The sequence below is a fragment of the Bufo gargarizans genome, chromosome 1, assembly GCF_014858855.1.
Source record: "Bufo gargarizans isolate SCDJY-AF-19 chromosome 1, ASM1485885v1, whole genome shotgun sequence".
In the NCBI taxonomy this organism is placed as follows: domain Eukaryota; kingdom Metazoa; phylum Chordata; class Amphibia; order Anura; family Bufonidae; genus Bufo; species Bufo gargarizans.
In genome coordinates, this window is record NC_058080.1 from 510,745,614 (window position 1) to 510,764,054 (window position 18,441).

General features: G+C 43.4%; 2 protein-coding genes across 3 annotated transcripts in view; one reads left to right on the forward strand and one right to left on the reverse strand.

Moving 5' to 3' along the window:
* Window positions 1-3,325: 3,325 nt before the first annotated feature.
* On the reverse strand, window positions 3,326-17,014 carry IQCD (IQ motif containing D). The gene is made up of 5 exons (XM_044275305.1): window positions 16,939-17,014; window positions 9,504-10,319; window positions 5,892-6,125; window positions 5,658-5,729; window positions 3,326-4,206 (listed from the first exon to the last, which is right to left on the reverse strand). The coding sequence occupies exons 2-5, from the start codon at window positions 10,236-10,238 to the stop codon at window positions 3,907-3,909; spliced, it is 1,341 nt and encodes a 446-aa protein (XP_044131240.1). The 5' UTR covers window positions 10,239-10,319; window positions 16,939-17,014; the 3' UTR covers window positions 3,326-3,906.
* Window positions 17,015-17,098: 84 nt separating this feature from the next.
* The window catches only part of TPCN1 (two pore segment channel 1), a 69,574-nt gene continuing 68,231 nt past the window's right edge, over window positions 17,099-18,441 (forward strand). The window contains exon 1 of one of the 2 annotated variants that reach the window (XM_044275303.1): window positions 17,099-17,213. The gene's annotated coding sequence lies outside the window, so the exon portion shown is untranslated. Of the gene's footprint in view, window positions 17,214-17,316; window positions 17,342-18,441 lie in introns of those variants that run through there. The other variant, XM_044275304.1, reaches the window with a different exon arrangement.

The following is an 18,441-nucleotide window of genomic DNA, read 5'->3' on the forward strand; positions in this document are numbered from 1 at the left end:
GCAACTGCGACTGCTGCGACCCCTGTATGTACGCGCCTGGAGACTGGAGTATCTGTACATAGGACGACAATAAGCCATACACTCCATAGAGTTGGGCTTTATGGCAGAGTGGCCAGAAGAAAGCCATTACTTTCAGCTAAAAACAAAAAGGCACGTTGTGAGTTTGTGAAAAGGCATGTTGGAGACTCCCAAGATGTATGGAGGAAGGTGCCCTGGTCTGATGAGACTAAAATTTAACTTTTCAGCCGCAAAGATGGATGGTGCTAAATACAGGGATATTCTTCAGCAAAACCTGTAGCACTCTGTGTATGATTTGAGGCTAGGACAGAGGTTCACCTTCCAGCAGGACAATGACCCCAAACACACTGCTAAAGCAACACTTGTGTGGTTTAAGGGGAGACATGTAAATGTGTTGGAACGGCCTAGTCAAAGCCCAGATCTCAATCCAATAGAAAATCTGTGGTCAGACTTAAAGATTGCTGTTCACAAGCGCAAACCATCCAACTTGAAGGAGCTGGACCAGTTGTGCAAGGAGGAACAGGCAAAAATCCCAGTGGTAAGTTCATAGAGACTTTTCCAAAGCGACTTGGGGCTGTGATTGACGCAAAAGGTGGTTCTGCAAAGTATTAACTTTAAGGGGGTGAATAGTTATACACATTGACTTTTTTTTGTTATTTTGTTATACTTTTGCAAGGCACTGTAGATTTCAGTGAATAACTCAATGGCTGTGCTACATTTTTACAGTACAGTCGTGGCCAAAAGTTTTGAGAATGACACAAATATTAGTTTTCACAAAGTTTGCTGCTAAACTGCTTTTAGATCTTTGTTTCAGTTGTTTCTGTGATGTAGTGAAATATAATTACACGCACTTCATACGTTTCAAAGGCTTTTATCGACAATTACATGACATTTATGCAAAGAGTCAGTATTTGCAGTGTTGGCCCTTCTTTTTCAGGACCTCTGCAATTCGACTGGGCATGCTCTCAATCAACTTCTGGGCCAATTCCTGACTGATAGCAACCCATTCTTTCATAATCACTTCTTGGAGTTTGTCAGAATTAGTGGGTTTTTGTTTGTCCACCCGCCTCTTGAGGATTGACCACAAGTTCTCAATGGGATTAAGATCTGGGGAGTTTCCAGGCCATGGACCCAAAATGTCAACGTTTTGGTCCCCGATCCACTTAGTTATCACTTTTGCCTTATGGCACGGGGCTCCATCGTGCATGAAAATGCATTGTTCTTCACCAAACTGTTGTTGGATTGTTGGAAGAACTTGCTGTTGGAGGGTGTTTTGGTACCATTCTTTATTCATGGCTGTGTTTTTGGGCAAAATTGTGAGTGAGCCCACTCTCTTGGATGAGAAGCAACCCCACACATGAATGGTCTCAGGATGCTTTACTGTTGGCATGACACAGGACTGATGGTAGCGCTCACCTTTTCTTCTCCGGACAAGCCTTTTTCCTGATGCCCCAAGCAATCGGAAAGAGGCTTCATCGGAGAATATGACTTTGCCCCAGTCCTCAGCAGTCCATTTCCCATATTTTTTGCAGAAGATCAATCTGTCCCTGATGTTTTTTTTTGGAGAGAAGTGGCTTCTTTGCTGCCCTTCTTGACACCAGGCCATCTTCCAAAAGTCTTCGCCTCACTGTGCGTGCAGATGCGCTCACACCTGCCTGCTGCCATTCCTGAGCAAGCTCTGCACTGGTGGCACTCCGTCCCGCAGCTGAATCCTCTTTAGGAGACGATCCTGGCGCTTGCTGGACTTTCTTGGACACCCTGAAGCCTTCTTAACAAGAATTGAACCTCTTTCCTTGAAGTTCTTGATGATCCTATAAATTGTTGATTGAGGTGCAATCTTAGTAGCCACAATATCCTTGCCTGTGAAGCCATTTTTATGCAACGCAATGATGGCTGCACGCGTTTCTTTGCAGGTCACCATGGTTAACAATGGAAGAACAATGATTTCAAGCATCACCCTCCTTTTAACAGGTCAAGTCTGCCATTTTAACCCAATCAGCCTGACATAATGATCTCCAGCCTTGTGCTCGTCAACATTCTCACCTGAGTTAACAAGAAGATTACTGAAATGATCTCAGCAGGTCCTTTAATGACAGCAATGAAATGCAGTGGAAAGTTTTTTTGGGGATTAAGTTAATTTTCATGGCAAAGAAGGACTATGCAATTCATCTGATCACTCTTCATAACATTCTGGAGTATATGCAAATTGCTATTATAAAAACTTAAGCAGCAACTTTTCCAATTTCCAATATGTATGTAATTCTCAAAACTTTTGGCCACGACTGTACATGCAATTACAAAAGTATTCAGATCCAGGTTCTGGTTTAAAAAATTTAGAATATTTTTTGCGGGAAACCCCCTTTAGGGTCTATTCACACGTCCGCAAAATGGGTCCGCATCCATTCCGCAATTCTGCGGAACAGGTGCGGACCCATTCATTTTCAATGAGGCCGGAATGTGCGGTCCGCATCCGCATTTGCGAATCTGCACTTCCGTTCCGCAAAAAAAAAAAAATAGAACATGTCCTATTCTTGTCCGCAATTGCGGACAAGAAAAGACATTTTCTATGAGAGTGCCGGCAATGTGCCGTCTGCAAAATGCGGAAAGCACATTGCCGGTGTCGTGTTTTGCGGATCTGAAAAACATACAGACGTGTGACTGGACCCTTAATCTAAAATCAACTGAAAAATTTTCAGGGAAATCCTTTTCTAGTTCACCTAAATTATCTCTCTTGTCGCTTATACCAGGATCCATAGCCAAACTGAAGAAGAATGCATTAAGATTCTTCCTCACATCAGCACGAATGGTAATTCCAAGGCGTTGGAAACAGAGGGAAGCGCCCTCTCTCTGTGAATGGAAGAGCTGATAGCACTATCTCATGATCAGGGGGCTCGATGCTATACAAGGTGGAATTCTCTCTCACTGTTTCTCCATTCCACTGAATTTTCAACACTATTAGGGGAACTGGCCAGCTCTAGATATTAAGCAAGAAAGATATCTAATTGTTCTCTCCCCCCCCCCCCCCTTCCTTCTCTAGACTTTCCATCTTCCTATTTCTACTTCTCAATTTCCCTTTAACTTCACAGCCAACACTTTTGAGTACTCAGTGTGCTAACTACACAATTTATTGATTAGACTTAACGTATGCACTATTACCTAATGTGTTAGACGCATTGTATATATGTCTTTATGTATACTTTCAAAAAAACTTGGACTGCTTTATAATTGCTGATAATATTACTCAATAAACATGCGTAAACCTAATCTATAATCAACTGAAAGTCCATTCACATATGTTGGATTTGACATGGGTTTTAGTGTTAATTTCACAGCTAAATCTGCATTGACAATCTACAACCCAGTTCACATGACACTGAGATCAGATCTCTGCCCACAATGCAGGAAAAAACAGTTGGCCGCAGAACTGCTTATTTTTCAGAATGGGGCTAATCCATATGAAGATCTGCTGTAGTATGGGCCTCGCATTTCTGCCATGGAAATACATGTTGGACTGACTACTGACTATGTGAACATGGCCTAAGGTGTTAGTAGCATTTATGTTTAAGATGTCACTGCTGGACTTTGAAGTCGCTTTTGGGCAGATTAGGTTCATTTGTCGCTCTGCTATTTCATCACTTTAGTAATTCACATTCCTATAGGCAAACCTTTGTAACAGAGCAACATTTTATTAATAGAGGCTTATTTTATTGTACAGAAATAGTTCTTTGGTTGTTAGTATGTATGTTAAATGTATGACATGAAGAGCTCTATACAGGTGGGGAGATGAGCGCTGTAATTGAGGAGGGGGATTTGAAAGGACGTTATAAATTGAAATGCAATGATACGTTTGCCATACTAGATTTCCTCTATACTGTATTGTACATCCTCCTATTTTTTGCCCTTTTTGGCCTTCCCTTTTCCTCCTGCTCCTTTTCCTTTCTTCTTTTTCTTTTTCTTGCCCTTCAATGACTGGCGAACTTGGTAGCCTTTCCAATGTGCCTGGATAATGGTTGCCGCCCGGTTCATGCTGGCCAGCTCCTTTTCTTCTTCTTCTTTCCTCAGCTGGGCCTGTCGTCTTTCCTCCATAATCTGGACATATTCGACCTCCAGGACTGCCAGCTTCTCTTTCAGCTCTGCCAGCTGAGTCTTCTCCTCTTCATACATGCCATCCAGTTCCTCTAACTCTGCCTGGGGTCAAGTAGACAGAAGCAAAACCTTTACTGGACAGACAGTACTTTATTTTAGGCAGTTACTTTGAAGCTATTGTGGCTACTAGGTTAATTAATGTCTCTATGCCATTGGATATTTACAGTATATGTGCTAAAAGAGCATAAAATACACAGATCTGCTTCTCTGTTACCTCACTGTATATGCAGAATCAGTGGCAGAATGTTACTCAACCCGCCTGTTCCAGCGGCGTGTCCTAGTGGGTGGATGCTAGTCTCCTGTCTTCCACAACAACCCTGCTGGCTGGGGCCATGGTCTACCTGCTGTAACTGCTCAGAGGTGTTGGGTTATTAAGGCAACTAGGACCAAAAGATGATGTCTGGCTTGACTGTCTATTTAAAGGGGAGTTATCCTGCCATGCCTTGCCTGATTGTGGTACGCCCCTGTCCTGGCTCTTATTCTTTCTGCTACGATCCTGACCTTGGCCTTGTTTCTGGATATCGCTTCTGCCTCTTACTTTGGATTGTTTGCCTTGTACCCATTGTTCTATGGCTCCATTCCAAACTATGCTTCTGTCCCGTCCTCTGGCCAGTCACATTCTGACTATTTTCCTGGTGATGGGCCTTGGCTCTGTTCCTAACTACTCTACTACTCCATCATCACTAATGTCAACAATCAGGACTGGACTAGGAACTTAAATTGGCTCCGGAAAGAAATCTAAAAGTGGCCCCATGTTGTTGGTGGGTCCAAATTGACAGAAGGCGGTACAACACGAATAGGTAGGGACACCACAAGTAGGCAGGGCCAGCAATGCCATATTGCTGCACAAAACACCACCCCAGCGGAACCAAATACCACAGTGCAGCACAAAATACAGCCATCCTGGTAATGCAGTTGAATTCAGGAAGGTACCTAATGCTCCTACATTAATTATTGCTGAGAGCATCAGATTGTTGTGTACCTGTCTAGTGGCCGTAATGAAAGGTTCAGGTGGCCACACTGTGCATTGGACCACTGGGAAATTTCCCTGTAGGGTCTAGGGCCAGTCCGCCCATGCCAACAATCCATGACTATTCTCAGGACTGCAACCTGGGGATTAAGGGTGAAGACCGAGGCATCCCTTAAACTTTGCAGTCCAGTCTCACCAGTGCCAAACAGATTATGACTTAGAGAATCCACAAGTCAGGTATGTGGCCATATCTCAGATATTAATTAATAAGCTGCATATCTGTAAATTGTATGTTCTTTTATCACATATGGGTATCAACTGGACAACCTTTTCAAAATGCATACATACCAAGTGATACAAGACCCATTCTTTAATACTCAAGGGGCAATATATCCATGTGTGCTTCATTCCCAAATACATTTGGTAATACTTATCTCATGGGGAAGGGGAACAAAAAATTGTCTGTCCTCTAAAGAAAAAAAACATAAAGCAAGTTATAAAAACTGCAGTCTACTTTTCATACCTGTTTTTCTCCCATGTCGCTGTCATATTTCTGTATCCAGTTCTCAATCTCAGTTTCCACTTTATATTTTTTCTAGAAAATTATAGGTAAAAAATAACAAGAAAAGCACAATATTAGCCACTATTTAAAATACAAGGACACAACATAGTCTTATATACTATACAAAGGTGCTTACTGCTGACAACCACCTAATTTTATGGAATGCATCCAGAAAGCACAATATATAATATGTACCTTTCTAAGACTTAGCTCTATCTCACGGTTCTCCGCAATTGTACCACTGAGCTGTGATCTCAGTTGTTGCAAATCCTGCAGAAGTTTGGCCATTTTCCCTTCTGACGATCGGCAGTCTGACTTCTGCTGCTTTTCCGCCTCCTGCATTGTGCGCTTCACCTGATTTTCTGAAAACTTTTCCAGCTGATGCAGGTTGATCTTAAGCTGTCGGATAATCTCATTTCTCTTGGCAATCTGGAACCAATAGTAGCCAATCAGATCCATGGTATTTGCCCTGAAGAAGACACTCTATATGGTCCAGTGAATATTACTACAAATACAGACGTTGTGGAGACTACTTGTCACCCTGAATTCTTAAAGGGAATGTGTCATTAGAAAATTACCTACTGATTTTATGTTAACTCCTGCAACACCGGGTGATGTTCCGTTTTTTTATTGTTCACTCCCTTTCTTCCCAAAGCCATAACTTTTTTATTTTTCCATTCAGATAGCCATATAAGGGCATGTTTTTTGCTCCACAAGTTGTACTTTCTAATGGCACAATTTATGGTTGCATACAATGTAGTGGGAAGCAGGAAAAAAAAATCTAAATGGGGTGGAATTATAAAAAATACCCACAATTTTGCCACAGTTTTATGGGTTTTGTTTTTACAGTATTTCCCATGTGGTAAAACTGACCTGTTACTTTCATTCTCCAGGTCAGTATGATTGTAATGATGCCACATATGTAAAGGTCCTTCTCAAAAAATTAGCATATTGTGATAAAGTTCATTATTTTCTGTAATGTACTGATAAACATTAGACTTTCATATATTTTAGATTCATTACACACCAACTGAAGTAGTTCAAGCCTTTTATTGTTTTAATTTTGATGATTTTGGCATACAGCTCATGAAAACCCAAAATTCCTATCTCAAAAAATTAGCATATCATGAAAAGGTTCTCTAAACGAGCTATTAACCTTATCATCTGAATCAACTAATTAACTCTAAACACCTGCAAAAGATTCCTGAGGCTTTTAAAAACTCCCAGCCTGGTTCATTACTCAAAACCACAATCATGGGTAAGACTGCCGACCTGACTGCTGTCCAGAAGGCCATCATTGACACCCTCAAGCAAGAGGGTAAGACACAGAAAGAAATTTCTGAACGAATAGGCTGTTCCCAGAGTGCTGTATCAAGGCACCTCAGTGGGAAGTCTGTGGGAAGGAAAAAGTGTGGCAGAAAACGCTGCACATCGAGAAGAGGTGACCGGACCCTGAGGAAGATTGTGGAGAAGGACCGATTCCAGACCTTGGGGGACCTGCGGAAGCAGTGGACTGAGTCTGGAGTAGAAACATCCACAGGCGTGTGCAGGAAATGGGCTACAGGTGCCGCATTCCCCAGGTCAAGCCACTTTTGAACCAGAAACAGCGGCAGAAGCGCCTGACCTGGGCTACAGAGAAGCAGCACTGGACTGTTGCTCAGTGGTCCAAAGTACTTTTTTCGGATGAAAGCAAATTTTGCATGTCATTCGGAAATCAAGGTGCCAGAGTCTGGAGGAAGACTGGGGAGAGGGAAATGCCAAAATGCCTGAAGTCCAGTGTCAAGTACCCACAGACAGTGATGGTCTGGGGTGCCATGTCAGCTGCTGGTGTTGGTCCACTGTGTTTTATCAAGGGCAGGGTCAATGCAGCTAGCTATCAGGAGATTTTGGAGCACTTCATGCTTCCATCTGCTGAAAAGCTTTATGGAGATGAAGATTTCATTTTTCAGCACGACCTGGCACCTGCTCACAGTGCCAAAACCACTGGTAAATGGTTTACTGACCATGGTATCACTGTGCTCTATTGGCCTGCCAACTCTCCTGACCTGAACCCCATAGAAAATCTGTGGGATATTGGGAAGAGAAAGTTGAGAGACGCAAGACCCAACACTCTGGATGAGCTTAAGGCCGCTATCGAAGCATCCTGGGCCTCCATAACACCTCAGCAGTGCCACAGGCTGATTGCCTCCATGCCACGCCGCATTGAAGCAGTCATTTCTGCAAAAGGATTCCCGACCAAGTATTGAGTGCATAACTGAACATAATTATTTGAAGGTTGACTTTTTTTGTATTAAAAACACTTTTCTTTTATTGGTCAGATGAAATATGCTAATTTTTTGAGATAGGAAATTTGGGTTTTCATGAGCTATATGCCAAAATCATCAATATTAAAACAATAAAAGGCTTGAACTACTTCAGTTGGTGTGTAATGAATCTAAAATATATGAAAGTCTAATGTTTATCAGTACATTACAGAAAATAATGAACTTTATCACAATATGCTAATTATTTGAGAAGGACCTGTATAGTTTTTCTTGCGTTTTAGTAATGAAAAAAATAAAAACTTTGGAAAAAAATATTTTTTTTTGCATTGCCATATTCTGACCCCCCATAACTTTTTTATTTAATGTGTATGGAGCTGTGTGATAGCTAATTTTTTTACAGGGCAATCTGTACTTTTCATTGATATCATTCTGGGGTGTGTATGACTTTTTATTCAATTTATTGTGGTAGGTGAAGCAACCAAAAAAGGTGCCATTTTTCTTTTCTTTTTTCCTGTTTCGATGATTGCTATATGGGATAAAGATTTTTATATTTTAATATTATGGGCATTTTCACATGCAATGATGCCCTTGATGTTTATTTTTTTAATTGTTAATTGTATATTTATTTTAACTTTGGGGAAGGGGAGGGTGATTCGAATTTTATTTTTTTTCTTCACTTTTAGCTCCCATAGAGAACTATAGCAAGCAATCATTAGACTGCTACTTTCATAGACCCCAATGCATTAGTATTGGAGTGTATGAGAATTACATTATGTTCCTATGAAGCCCTGCCAGAGGCAGACTCGGATCATTCAGGAGGACTGAGGCTGCCGCACGCAACATTCGAGTGGCCAGTGTGAAAATTGCATGACTTAGCATTATTTTTGAAATATAGATAGGGAAATGGAAAATAAATAAAAAATCACCAAAAATTAAAAAAAAATTGTGTGACATAAAAACTTGATTTAAACAATAGGTAATTTTCTGATGACACATTCCTTTTCATCTTCAAGTCATTATATCCATTCTCATTCCAAACAGTATTCAGTTGTCTACTTAGTGCTTACTGTAATAAATGCAAATATTAGGAAAAATGGCATCTGTCAACAGCAAGTAACCTGAAAGCAGAACTGTATAATGGAGACACATTACAAAATGCTAGGTTCTATACATTCCTACTATATAACCAATGTTAGCAAAGGTTGCCATATACATAAGATAGTAGCAGGTTGATGGTTGGACAACTGATAAGCACTCATACACATTTCAGTCCATTTTGGCTGTTACAGTTGTTCAACCAGGCCATCCAGGACAAATTATCTTTTTGGAAACATTCTTCCAAGGAAAGATATTTTTGTTTGTGAATGATCTTTCATCAGATTTTTTATTTTTTTAAGAATGAGAACATTTTACCAAGACTGCTTTAAAACTTTAAGCACTATGGATATGCAAATGTGTTATCGGAAATGTATACAGCTTCTTGTTGGCACATTGTGTAAAATATGTTCAGATAAAGCTATACAAGCAACAGTTGATTGGGTACCTCAGTGTCACGGTCAAGGATAGCTGCATTCAGTTCTTCTTCCAAAGTCATCAAAACCCCTCTGTTTTTGTGGTCACGTAGAGTAATCTCATGGAGATAACGCATTCTCTCATTCTGCTCTAGTGGGCTGGTGAGGAGCATCTCAAAAAGAAAAGCCCTCAACTCTGTCAGAAAGTGGATCATTGCCTGTGAAGCCTGATCCCTGACATTTCCCTCAGATCGTAATGCTTGACAGGCCGTTGGATTGGTCAAAAATAACCTCAAAGTATTCCTCACAGAGCTCTGAACACCCTGACGAAAGATATCAAACTGTACGCCAGCTCTTTCGGCCAGATTTGTTCTCTCCCTTTGGAAGCTGGACTCGTCTTCTCCACTGTTCATACGCTGAAGGTGTCTGTGCATGTTATCCTGTAGCCTCTTGTGCTCCCGCAATGCTCCCGCCAGCTCAGAACCAAAAACAACACTGTATCTATCCAAATTTTCAATGGCATGATGAAACAGACTGACCAGCTCTAGCTTTTTGATAGTTTCATCAAGCACCGCCAGCACCCTCTGTGTTTCTATTGAGGTTAGCTTCTTGCGGCCTGGTTCCAGCATCTTAATGCTGTCAATGTGTGGAAGCATCTTCATAGGATTGAGCTTCAAGGGTCTACCAAAATTTCCATGTGGCGATTGCAATGGCTGAGGTGAGGACAGCATGGTTGGCTGTGTCACAGAAAGGACATCCGATGCCATGTCTAAAAAAGTTGAGCGAAATTCTGTGATTTTCTCCTAGACGGATTATTCATGCATATACACTGGCCCAGGGATGGTAGGCTGCAATCAGGACAACAATTAAAAAAGGTTAATTATGCTAAGCAAAAGTCAAACTAATTCCACATAATAAAATGCATTTGTGTATCACAGAGGAAGAGTGATATTGTCTTATTTCTATTGCATACAGAGACAACATTGGGAAAATGTACCTTATGGCCAAGTACATTAGTGCCTTCACACTGATTTTTTCTTTCTGCGACTAAAAATTTGTTCCATCCATTTGAATAGGGCTTGCAGAAATTCATGTGTGAACGCACACTTTGAGTTCTGCATTAAAACTAATCCCCAAATGCATACACATTACACATTAGGCGCATTCATGTAATAGAGAAGCTAAAATCATACTCCTTCATACTGACTGCAGACTGCTTTAGCTATTTGTGGAATCCTGTACTCTGTGAGTGGAGGAAGCTTCTCTGATCCTTCCATTTGCCTAATTCAAAGGAGTTCTCCCATAAATTGAAAACTCTTTTTTTACTCACTTATCTGGAGGACTCTCTTTCCTTTCTGTGGGTGGGCAGTAGCTCACTAAGAACATGCATCTCTCAGGATGCACTGCAAAAGAAACAGTCCCTCACACATGGCCCCAGAGATACATATACACTCATTGACAAAAGAAAAATAATAATGCACTAAGAAGTTTTTGGAATCTATTGAAACTTTCTATGTGTGAATGTAATGATAATATATGCAAGTGATTACAATATTAGAGCGATAGGATACATTCATTGGGGAAAACTGTACAACTGAAAGCAGGCTCTAGTACCCTGTTGCACCTCCTCTAGCCTGGATACAAGATGAGATATGGTTGGACATGGAGGTATACAGGGTCTGTATGGTATCCTGCGGTACATTTGCCCACAGATGCTGCAGTAGATCCTTCACACTTGTAGGTTGCCGAAGCTGATGTCCCATCTGGTCCCATAAATTCTCTCCTAGAGATAAATCTTGCAACCGGACAGACCAAGAAAGTGTTGCAATCTGGCGGAGACATTTCTAGGAAACCTTTGCTGTGTGTGGACAGCATTATCTGCTGAAAAATGCCAGTTGGAAGCCCTGCCACGAGAGGTAACGCATGAGACCGCACAATGCCCTACATATCGCTGAGCTGTTAGTGTCCCTTGTATCACTACTAAGGGTGACTGTCGTATGTGATGGCTCCCTAAATCATCACACTAATAGTTGGGGCAGTGTCGCTCCACAACAAAGCAGGACTGAAGTGTTCACCATAAGGCCTCCGTACTTGTACCCAACCGTGGTGGGATGCCAAACACAAAATGTATTCGAAGCCAATGACAATACAGTTTCAGTCTGTAGCAGCCCTAGTTTCTCATTCACAACACCACTGTAATCAAAGACAACAGTGGCAAGATGGCAGGACACATAATGGGCACCATGACACCAAATTTCCTGGAAATGATTGGGGCAGAGACCGAGGTGTTTAGATGGTGGGCAATTTGTTGAAATGACCATCCTGCTTCTCTCAGTCCAATGATGCGCCCCCTTCAAAGTCTGTCAACAGGGCAAAATGTCTTGGAGTGCATTGTAGAGACAAGCACTTTTACACCCTATTTTGGCAAGACCCAATGTCTAATCCGAGCCCACCTGTAATCATCTACATATCTGCCTGAGAGATAGCTGCATGACGGGTTTTACAGCGATCCGATATTTGTATCTGTGTGCGCTCTCTTTTTTTTGTCATTTTCCTTCACTGTCTAGAGAGAGAGAGATAGTTATATAGTTGTATGAGTGAGGATGGGAAGAATGAATGAAAGGTGCCTGGACGGCTAAGATCACTACCCCGGTGCTGCCTAATTATACTGCGCACTTTCTGATACTCTTTTCATACGTTTCAGCTAATTACTATTTTCAAAATCTCTGCATGCTATCAGTATACGGAAACCATGTTGTTTACATCCAGAGGCTGAAAACTGACCCTGATCAGGTGCAACCGAGACAAGTATACAGCTTCTTACAATAGTGTCAGTTATTATTATTATAGCGCCATTCATTCCATAGTGCTGTACATATGATAAGGGGTATACATACATAATACAATGCAAGTACAGTAAGTGGGGGCTGCATGAGAGAAATCTTGGAGGCGATTATGGGAAGATATGTGATAAGAAGTGAATAGAGAAGGAGGTCTTGTGAGGATCGGAGATTACATGTGGGAAGGTACAGGGAGAGCGTGTCACAGATGTAAGGAGGGGACAGGTTGTGGATGGTCTTGTATGTCATAGTTAGTCTTTTAGACTGGATTTGCTGGGCAATGGAGAGACGCAGAGTAGTAATAGGGTGAGAGGTGGATTAGTCGGGCAGCAGAGTTAAGGATAGATTGGAGGGGTGTGAGAGGGCTAGATGGAAGGCCACAGAGGAGAGTGTTGCAGTAGTCTAGGAGGGAGATGATGAGGGCATGGACAAGCAGTTTTGCAGACTTCTGGTCGAGGAATGCGCAGCGTTGGAGTCAGCAGGTAGAAAGGGCTTGGATGTGCAAGATGTTCTGTTAAAGGATGTTCTGTTGAAGGACAGAGCAGAATCATAGATTACCCCAAGGCAGTGGACTTGTGGGACTGAGGAGAGTGTGCAGCCATTGTCTGTTCGGGGGGATAAGTGAGATAAGCAAAGATGATGAATTCTGTTTTATCCGTGTTAAGTTTTAGAAAGCGAGAGGAGAAGAAAGAGGATATAGCACGTAGGCATCGCGGGATTCTGGATAGTAAGTGAGGTAGATTTGCATGTCATCAGAAAAGAAGGGATACTGAAAGCCATGGGACTCTACGAGCTGTCCCAGGCTGAAGGTGTAGATTGAGAAGTGCAGGTTTCCTAAGACAGAACCTTGAGTGACACCAACAGAGAGGGAGACTTTAAATGTCTGGTCTGTGAAGTATCAGGTGATCCAGGAGAGGGCCAGATCTGTGATGCCCACAGATAATAGAATTTGTAACAGAAGGGAGTGGTCGACAGTATCAAAGGCAGAGGACAGGTCGAGGAAGAGGAGGACAGAGTAATGTTGTTTGGCTTTGGCAGTTAGCAGGTCACAGGTGACTTTCAGAAGGTCAGTGAGCCGGATTGTAGCCAGTCAAAAAGGGAGCAGGAAGAGAAGTGGAAGGGGAGTTTAAAGGGAGTCTGTCACCTAATCTGAGCGTTTTAGACCACTCAGATCATGTTATAGATTCTTTAACCCTCATTACAATGGTACCTTTCTTTTCTGGGTCCCTCGTCCAGATCATAAAAAAAAACACTTTTTAAACGTATGCAAATGAGCTTCTGAAGGTGCTCAGGGGTGGCGTTACTGGGCGATGTGCCCAGAAAAACACACCTCTTTCAGCCCTCTGGCCCGCCCTTCTGTCCTATTATTACCTCTGCCTCCAGCCGACGGACGTCACGTCATGGATTTTTCTGCGTGACGTCCATTTTTCTGCGTGACGTCACATGTTGCAGTGCAACACTATAGACTATCATTATAAAAATTGTTGCGCGACATTGGTGCGACATTAATGTCGCGCGACACATGTAGCAGTGTAGTTGTGCCCTATTTGTCGTGCAACTTATTTTCGCCGTGTAGCCCTAGCCTAAAGCTGACCGACAGCAGTGAAGAAAAATGGCTGGGTTGTTATGGAAACCTGGAGCAAAACTGTGTGTACGTGGAGACTAAGGACCTGCGAGCTTATATTGGCTGTTAAGGGACATGTGACAGTTGGGATATGAAAAGAAAGTCTTGCAAGCTTGTATTGGCTAATGCAGGTCATTTTTGGGGATTTCTCAGTAACGGTACGTCCTAGAGAGCTGTGACCCCCACAAGATTTCTTTCCAGGTAGCAAGGGATGTGTATACCAAGTTTAGTTGAAATTGATAATTGCGTTTTTGAGTAATCGCGGAACATACATACACACATATACATACACACATAAACACATACATACATACACACATACCAGTGGCGGATCCAGGGGGGGGGGGGCAACGGGGCAATTGCCCCCCCCCCCCCGAGCTGGCGGCGGCTGGGCACAGGGAGATGAGCGCTTCCATTGTGGAAGCGCTCATCTCCAGTCATCTGTATCGCCGTCCTCAGAACGGAGCCATACAGCGTGGGAAAGTAAGTATGTGTTTTTTTTATTTTTGATTATATACAATACTTTTACTGGCGGGGGCTGTTATTACTGGCAAAGGGGGGGCTGTTATTACTGGCAAAGGGGGGGCTGTTATTACTGGCAAAGGCGGGCTGTTATTACTGGCAAAGGGGGGCTGTTATTACTGGCAAAGGGGGGCTTTTATTACTGTCGGGGGCTGTTATTACTGGCAAAGGCGGGCTGTTATTACTGGCAAAGGGGGGCTGTTATTACTGGCAAAGGGGGCTGTTATTACTGTCGGGGGCTGTTATTACTGGCACCTGGGGGCTGTTATTACTGGCAAAGGGGGGCTGTTATTACCGGCACAGAGGGGCTCTTATTACTGGGGGCTGTTATTACTGGCACAGAGGGGCTCTTATTACTGGGGGCTGTTATTAATGGCACAGAGGGGCTCTTATTACTGGGGGCTTTTATTACTGGCAAAGGGGGGCTGTTATTACTGGCAAAGGGGGGCTGTTATTACTGGGGGCTGTTATTACTGGCACAGAGGGGCTCTTATTACTGGGGGCTATTTTTGATTATATACAATACTTTTACTGACGGGGGCTGTTATTACTGGCAAAGGGGGGGCTGTTATTACTGGCAAAGGCGGGCTGTTATTACTGGCAAAGGGGGGCTTTTATTACTGTCGGGGGCTGTTATTACTGGCAAAGGCGGGCTGTTATTACTGGCAAAGGCGGGCTGTTATTACTGGCAAAGGGGGGCTGTTATTACTGGCAAAGGGGGGCTGTTATTACTGTCGGGGGCTGTTATTACTGGCACCTGGGGGCTGTTATTACTGGCAAAGGGGGGCTGTTATTACTGGCACAGAGGGGCTCTTATTACTGGGGGCTGTTATTACTGGCAAAGGGGGGCTGTTATTACTGGCGGGGGCTGTTATTACTGGCAAAGGGGGGCTGTTATTACTGGCACAGAGGGGCTCTTATTACTGGGGGGCTGTTATTACTGGCAAAGGGGGGCTGTTATTACTGGGGGCTGTTATTACTGGCACAGAGGGGCTGTTATTACTGGGGGCTGTTATTACTGGCACAGAGGGGCTGTTATTACTGGGGGCTGTTATTACTGGGGACTGTTATTACTGGGGGCTGTTATTACTGGCACAGAGGGGCTGTTATTACTGGGGGCTGTTATTACTGGCACAGAGGGGCTGTTATTACTGGGGGCTGTTATTACTGGCATAGGGGGCTATTATTACTGGCACAGGGGGGGGCTGTTAATACTGGCACATGATTGGGGGAACTATAGGGGCATCTACTGAGGCCACAAAGAAGGGGTATTTTATATGGGCTCTCTGTACAGTACAATTTTATACTGGGACACATTATGGTGGGTACTATGGGGAAGGGGGGAGAGGAGTACTATGGGGTCATCTACGGGGGGCACTAAGAAGGGGTATTTTATACTTGCAAATTATGGGGGACACTGAAGGCATCTACTGGAGCATTTTATACTGGTACATTATGGGGGGCACTAGGAGGAAGGAGGGTGTGGAGCACTATGGGGTCATTTACTAGGGGCACTATATAGGGGTATTTTATACTGGCACATTATGGGGCACTATGGAGACATTAGCTCAACTGGGGGCATTACAAGGGGGTATTTTTTTTACACTGTCACATTATAAGGAGAATTATTACTATTGGGGGGGGGGGGGGCATTATGTTAGGCTTTATTACTCCCCCATGGTATGACCCCCTAGTAGCAGCACCGGCCTCTCCCTGCTCTGCTATCCCTCTGCCCCTTCTCCAAATCCTTATTATGAAATCTTTCTCATTAGGATAAAACACATCATCAGCTCCGCCAAGCCCCCGGCCAAAGTGTGGAAGTGGCGTCCAAGATCCCCAAGGGCCAAGCCAAGTAACTGTAAGTTTTCATGTGGAATATGTTTGTTATACACATATAGCCTACACTGTGGAGTCTGTTCTATAAGCACCATTGTTTTGTGGCGGCGGACAGAAAATAATCTGAAAGTGCCCCTCCCGAGACCAGGCTCTGGATCCGCCACTGACACATACATACACACACACATAAACACACACATACATACATACATAAACACACACATACATACACACATAAACACACACATACATAAACACACACATACATACATAAACACACACATACATAAACACACACATACATACATAAACACACACATACATACATAAACACACACACATACATACACACACACACACATACATACATACGTACATACACACACACATACATACATACATAAACACACACACATACACACACATAAACACACATACATACATACACACACACATACACACGTACATACACACATATATACATAGTTCTTTATATATATATAGATTAAAAACTAACTAAAACTTCTGGACTTTTTCCCCAGATATACCCATAATGCCACTACCAGTTTGGAGATGTGGGCACATCCCCTAGCACACAGCTGGTACTATCTATATAGAGGGATATAAAGAAGAGAGGCACAGCACCTGCACGCAGCCGACGGACTCCTTTTCTCTCAGCACTGTCTACCTGTGTACTTTTCCGTGTACAATTTCCATGGGAACGAATCACGTGACATGGTAAGAACACCTAGCCAATGGCCGGCTGCCCCTTAGTGCGCAAGCGCATAAGCCCAGCCTCCCGCATCACCAACATATGGCGAGGACTCGTAAAACATAGGCTGGGCTGCAAAGGAATGTTGCGCATGCGTACTTTAGACACGTACGCTAGGTTATCCAGTGCGCAAGTGCGGAAGGAGTCGGTAAGTCTCTGTGGGAGCTAAAGTGATGGTGATTTAATTGATCCACGATCGCCGATGTCAGGAACCTTCGGCACTAGATCCTCAGGGTCACGTGATGCTAACGTGACCCTGAGGAGGGCAGTGGTGAGGTTCGTGGCTGGCCGGGTGATGGCTGATGTGCCCATGACTGGTGTAGTCAGAGTTGATTAAAGTAGTCAGAAGAGCGGACAAGCAGATCTCCCATCATTCTCTTGAGATGATAGGGGTGATGCTTTGATTTGACGAAGCATTGGGCACAGTTTGAAAGCAGTTGTGCAGTGGTGGTGTGGGTTACATATGGTATGGACGTCAGTAGGGTTCCTGACTTCTTTCCCTCTGATCTTACTTAGGGCAGTGCTGGGTGACTACAGCTCAGGTGCAGTGCCTACCCGGTATCTGAGGCACCCCCGTCTCATCATTGGGTTGGATTGCTGCTCTACCACCTCAGATTGGCTGCAGTATATAAAACACGTCTATCACATACTGGTTTTCCAAAATATAGGTATTGATGTTGTCAGCATAGGTCTTCAATATCAGATGGGTGTGGGTCTGACTCCCGGCACTCCAGCTGACCACCTGTTTTTGGCTGGTGCTGGAAACTACACAGTGAATAGAGCCTTCTGCATCCAGATCTGTCCACTTTATAACTTCAGATGCTGGTGGTGGACCTCCATCAATCTGATATTGATGACCTACACTGATAATAGGTGATCAGTATCTAAATCCTGGAGACCCCCTTTAAACCACCAGTAGATGTGCTACACCTGGTTCTGATGAACCACAGTCCTGGTGTTGTAGTATGGCCATCAGAAGGTGACCCAATTCCTTACATTTTCTTAACAATTCTATCAGATTTTACCAGTGTCATATGGACTGGGAGACATTGAAATGGTGAGGTAAAAAGGGGGATTCCCATCTGGACATTTGTGCCATATCCATAGTATATACCATAAATGTCCGACAGGTGAGGGCCCCACTCCTGTGTCAAGAATGGGACCCTGTCACGTGCTGTTGTGAATGGAACAAGCTGCACATGCATGGCCTGTTCTGTATTCACAGCAGTGCATTATGGGGTCCCATTCTTGGGATAAGGGCAGGTGCAATTTGCGGTCCCCAATGGACGGGCAACATCCACGCGGTTTCCGCAGACAGATGCAGACCTATTCAACTTGAATGCGTCCGTGATCCCTCTGCACCATAAAAAAATTGA

Bases quoted from the DNA above. Each gene is read 5' to 3' on its own strand.
- IQCD (XM_044275305.1), bottom strand. From the start codon at position 10,238: ATGGCATCGGATGTCCTTTCTGTGACACAGCCAACCATGCTGTCCTCA. The intron at 6,126-9,503 runs GTACCCAATCAA...TATTGGTTCCAG, and splicing joins TCCTTGACCGTGACACTGAG to ATTGCCAAGAGAAATGAGAT. The intron at 4,207-5,657 runs GTATGAAAAGTA...ACTTGACCCCAG, and splicing joins GCGACATGGGAGAAAAACAG to GCAGAGTTAGAGGAACTGGA.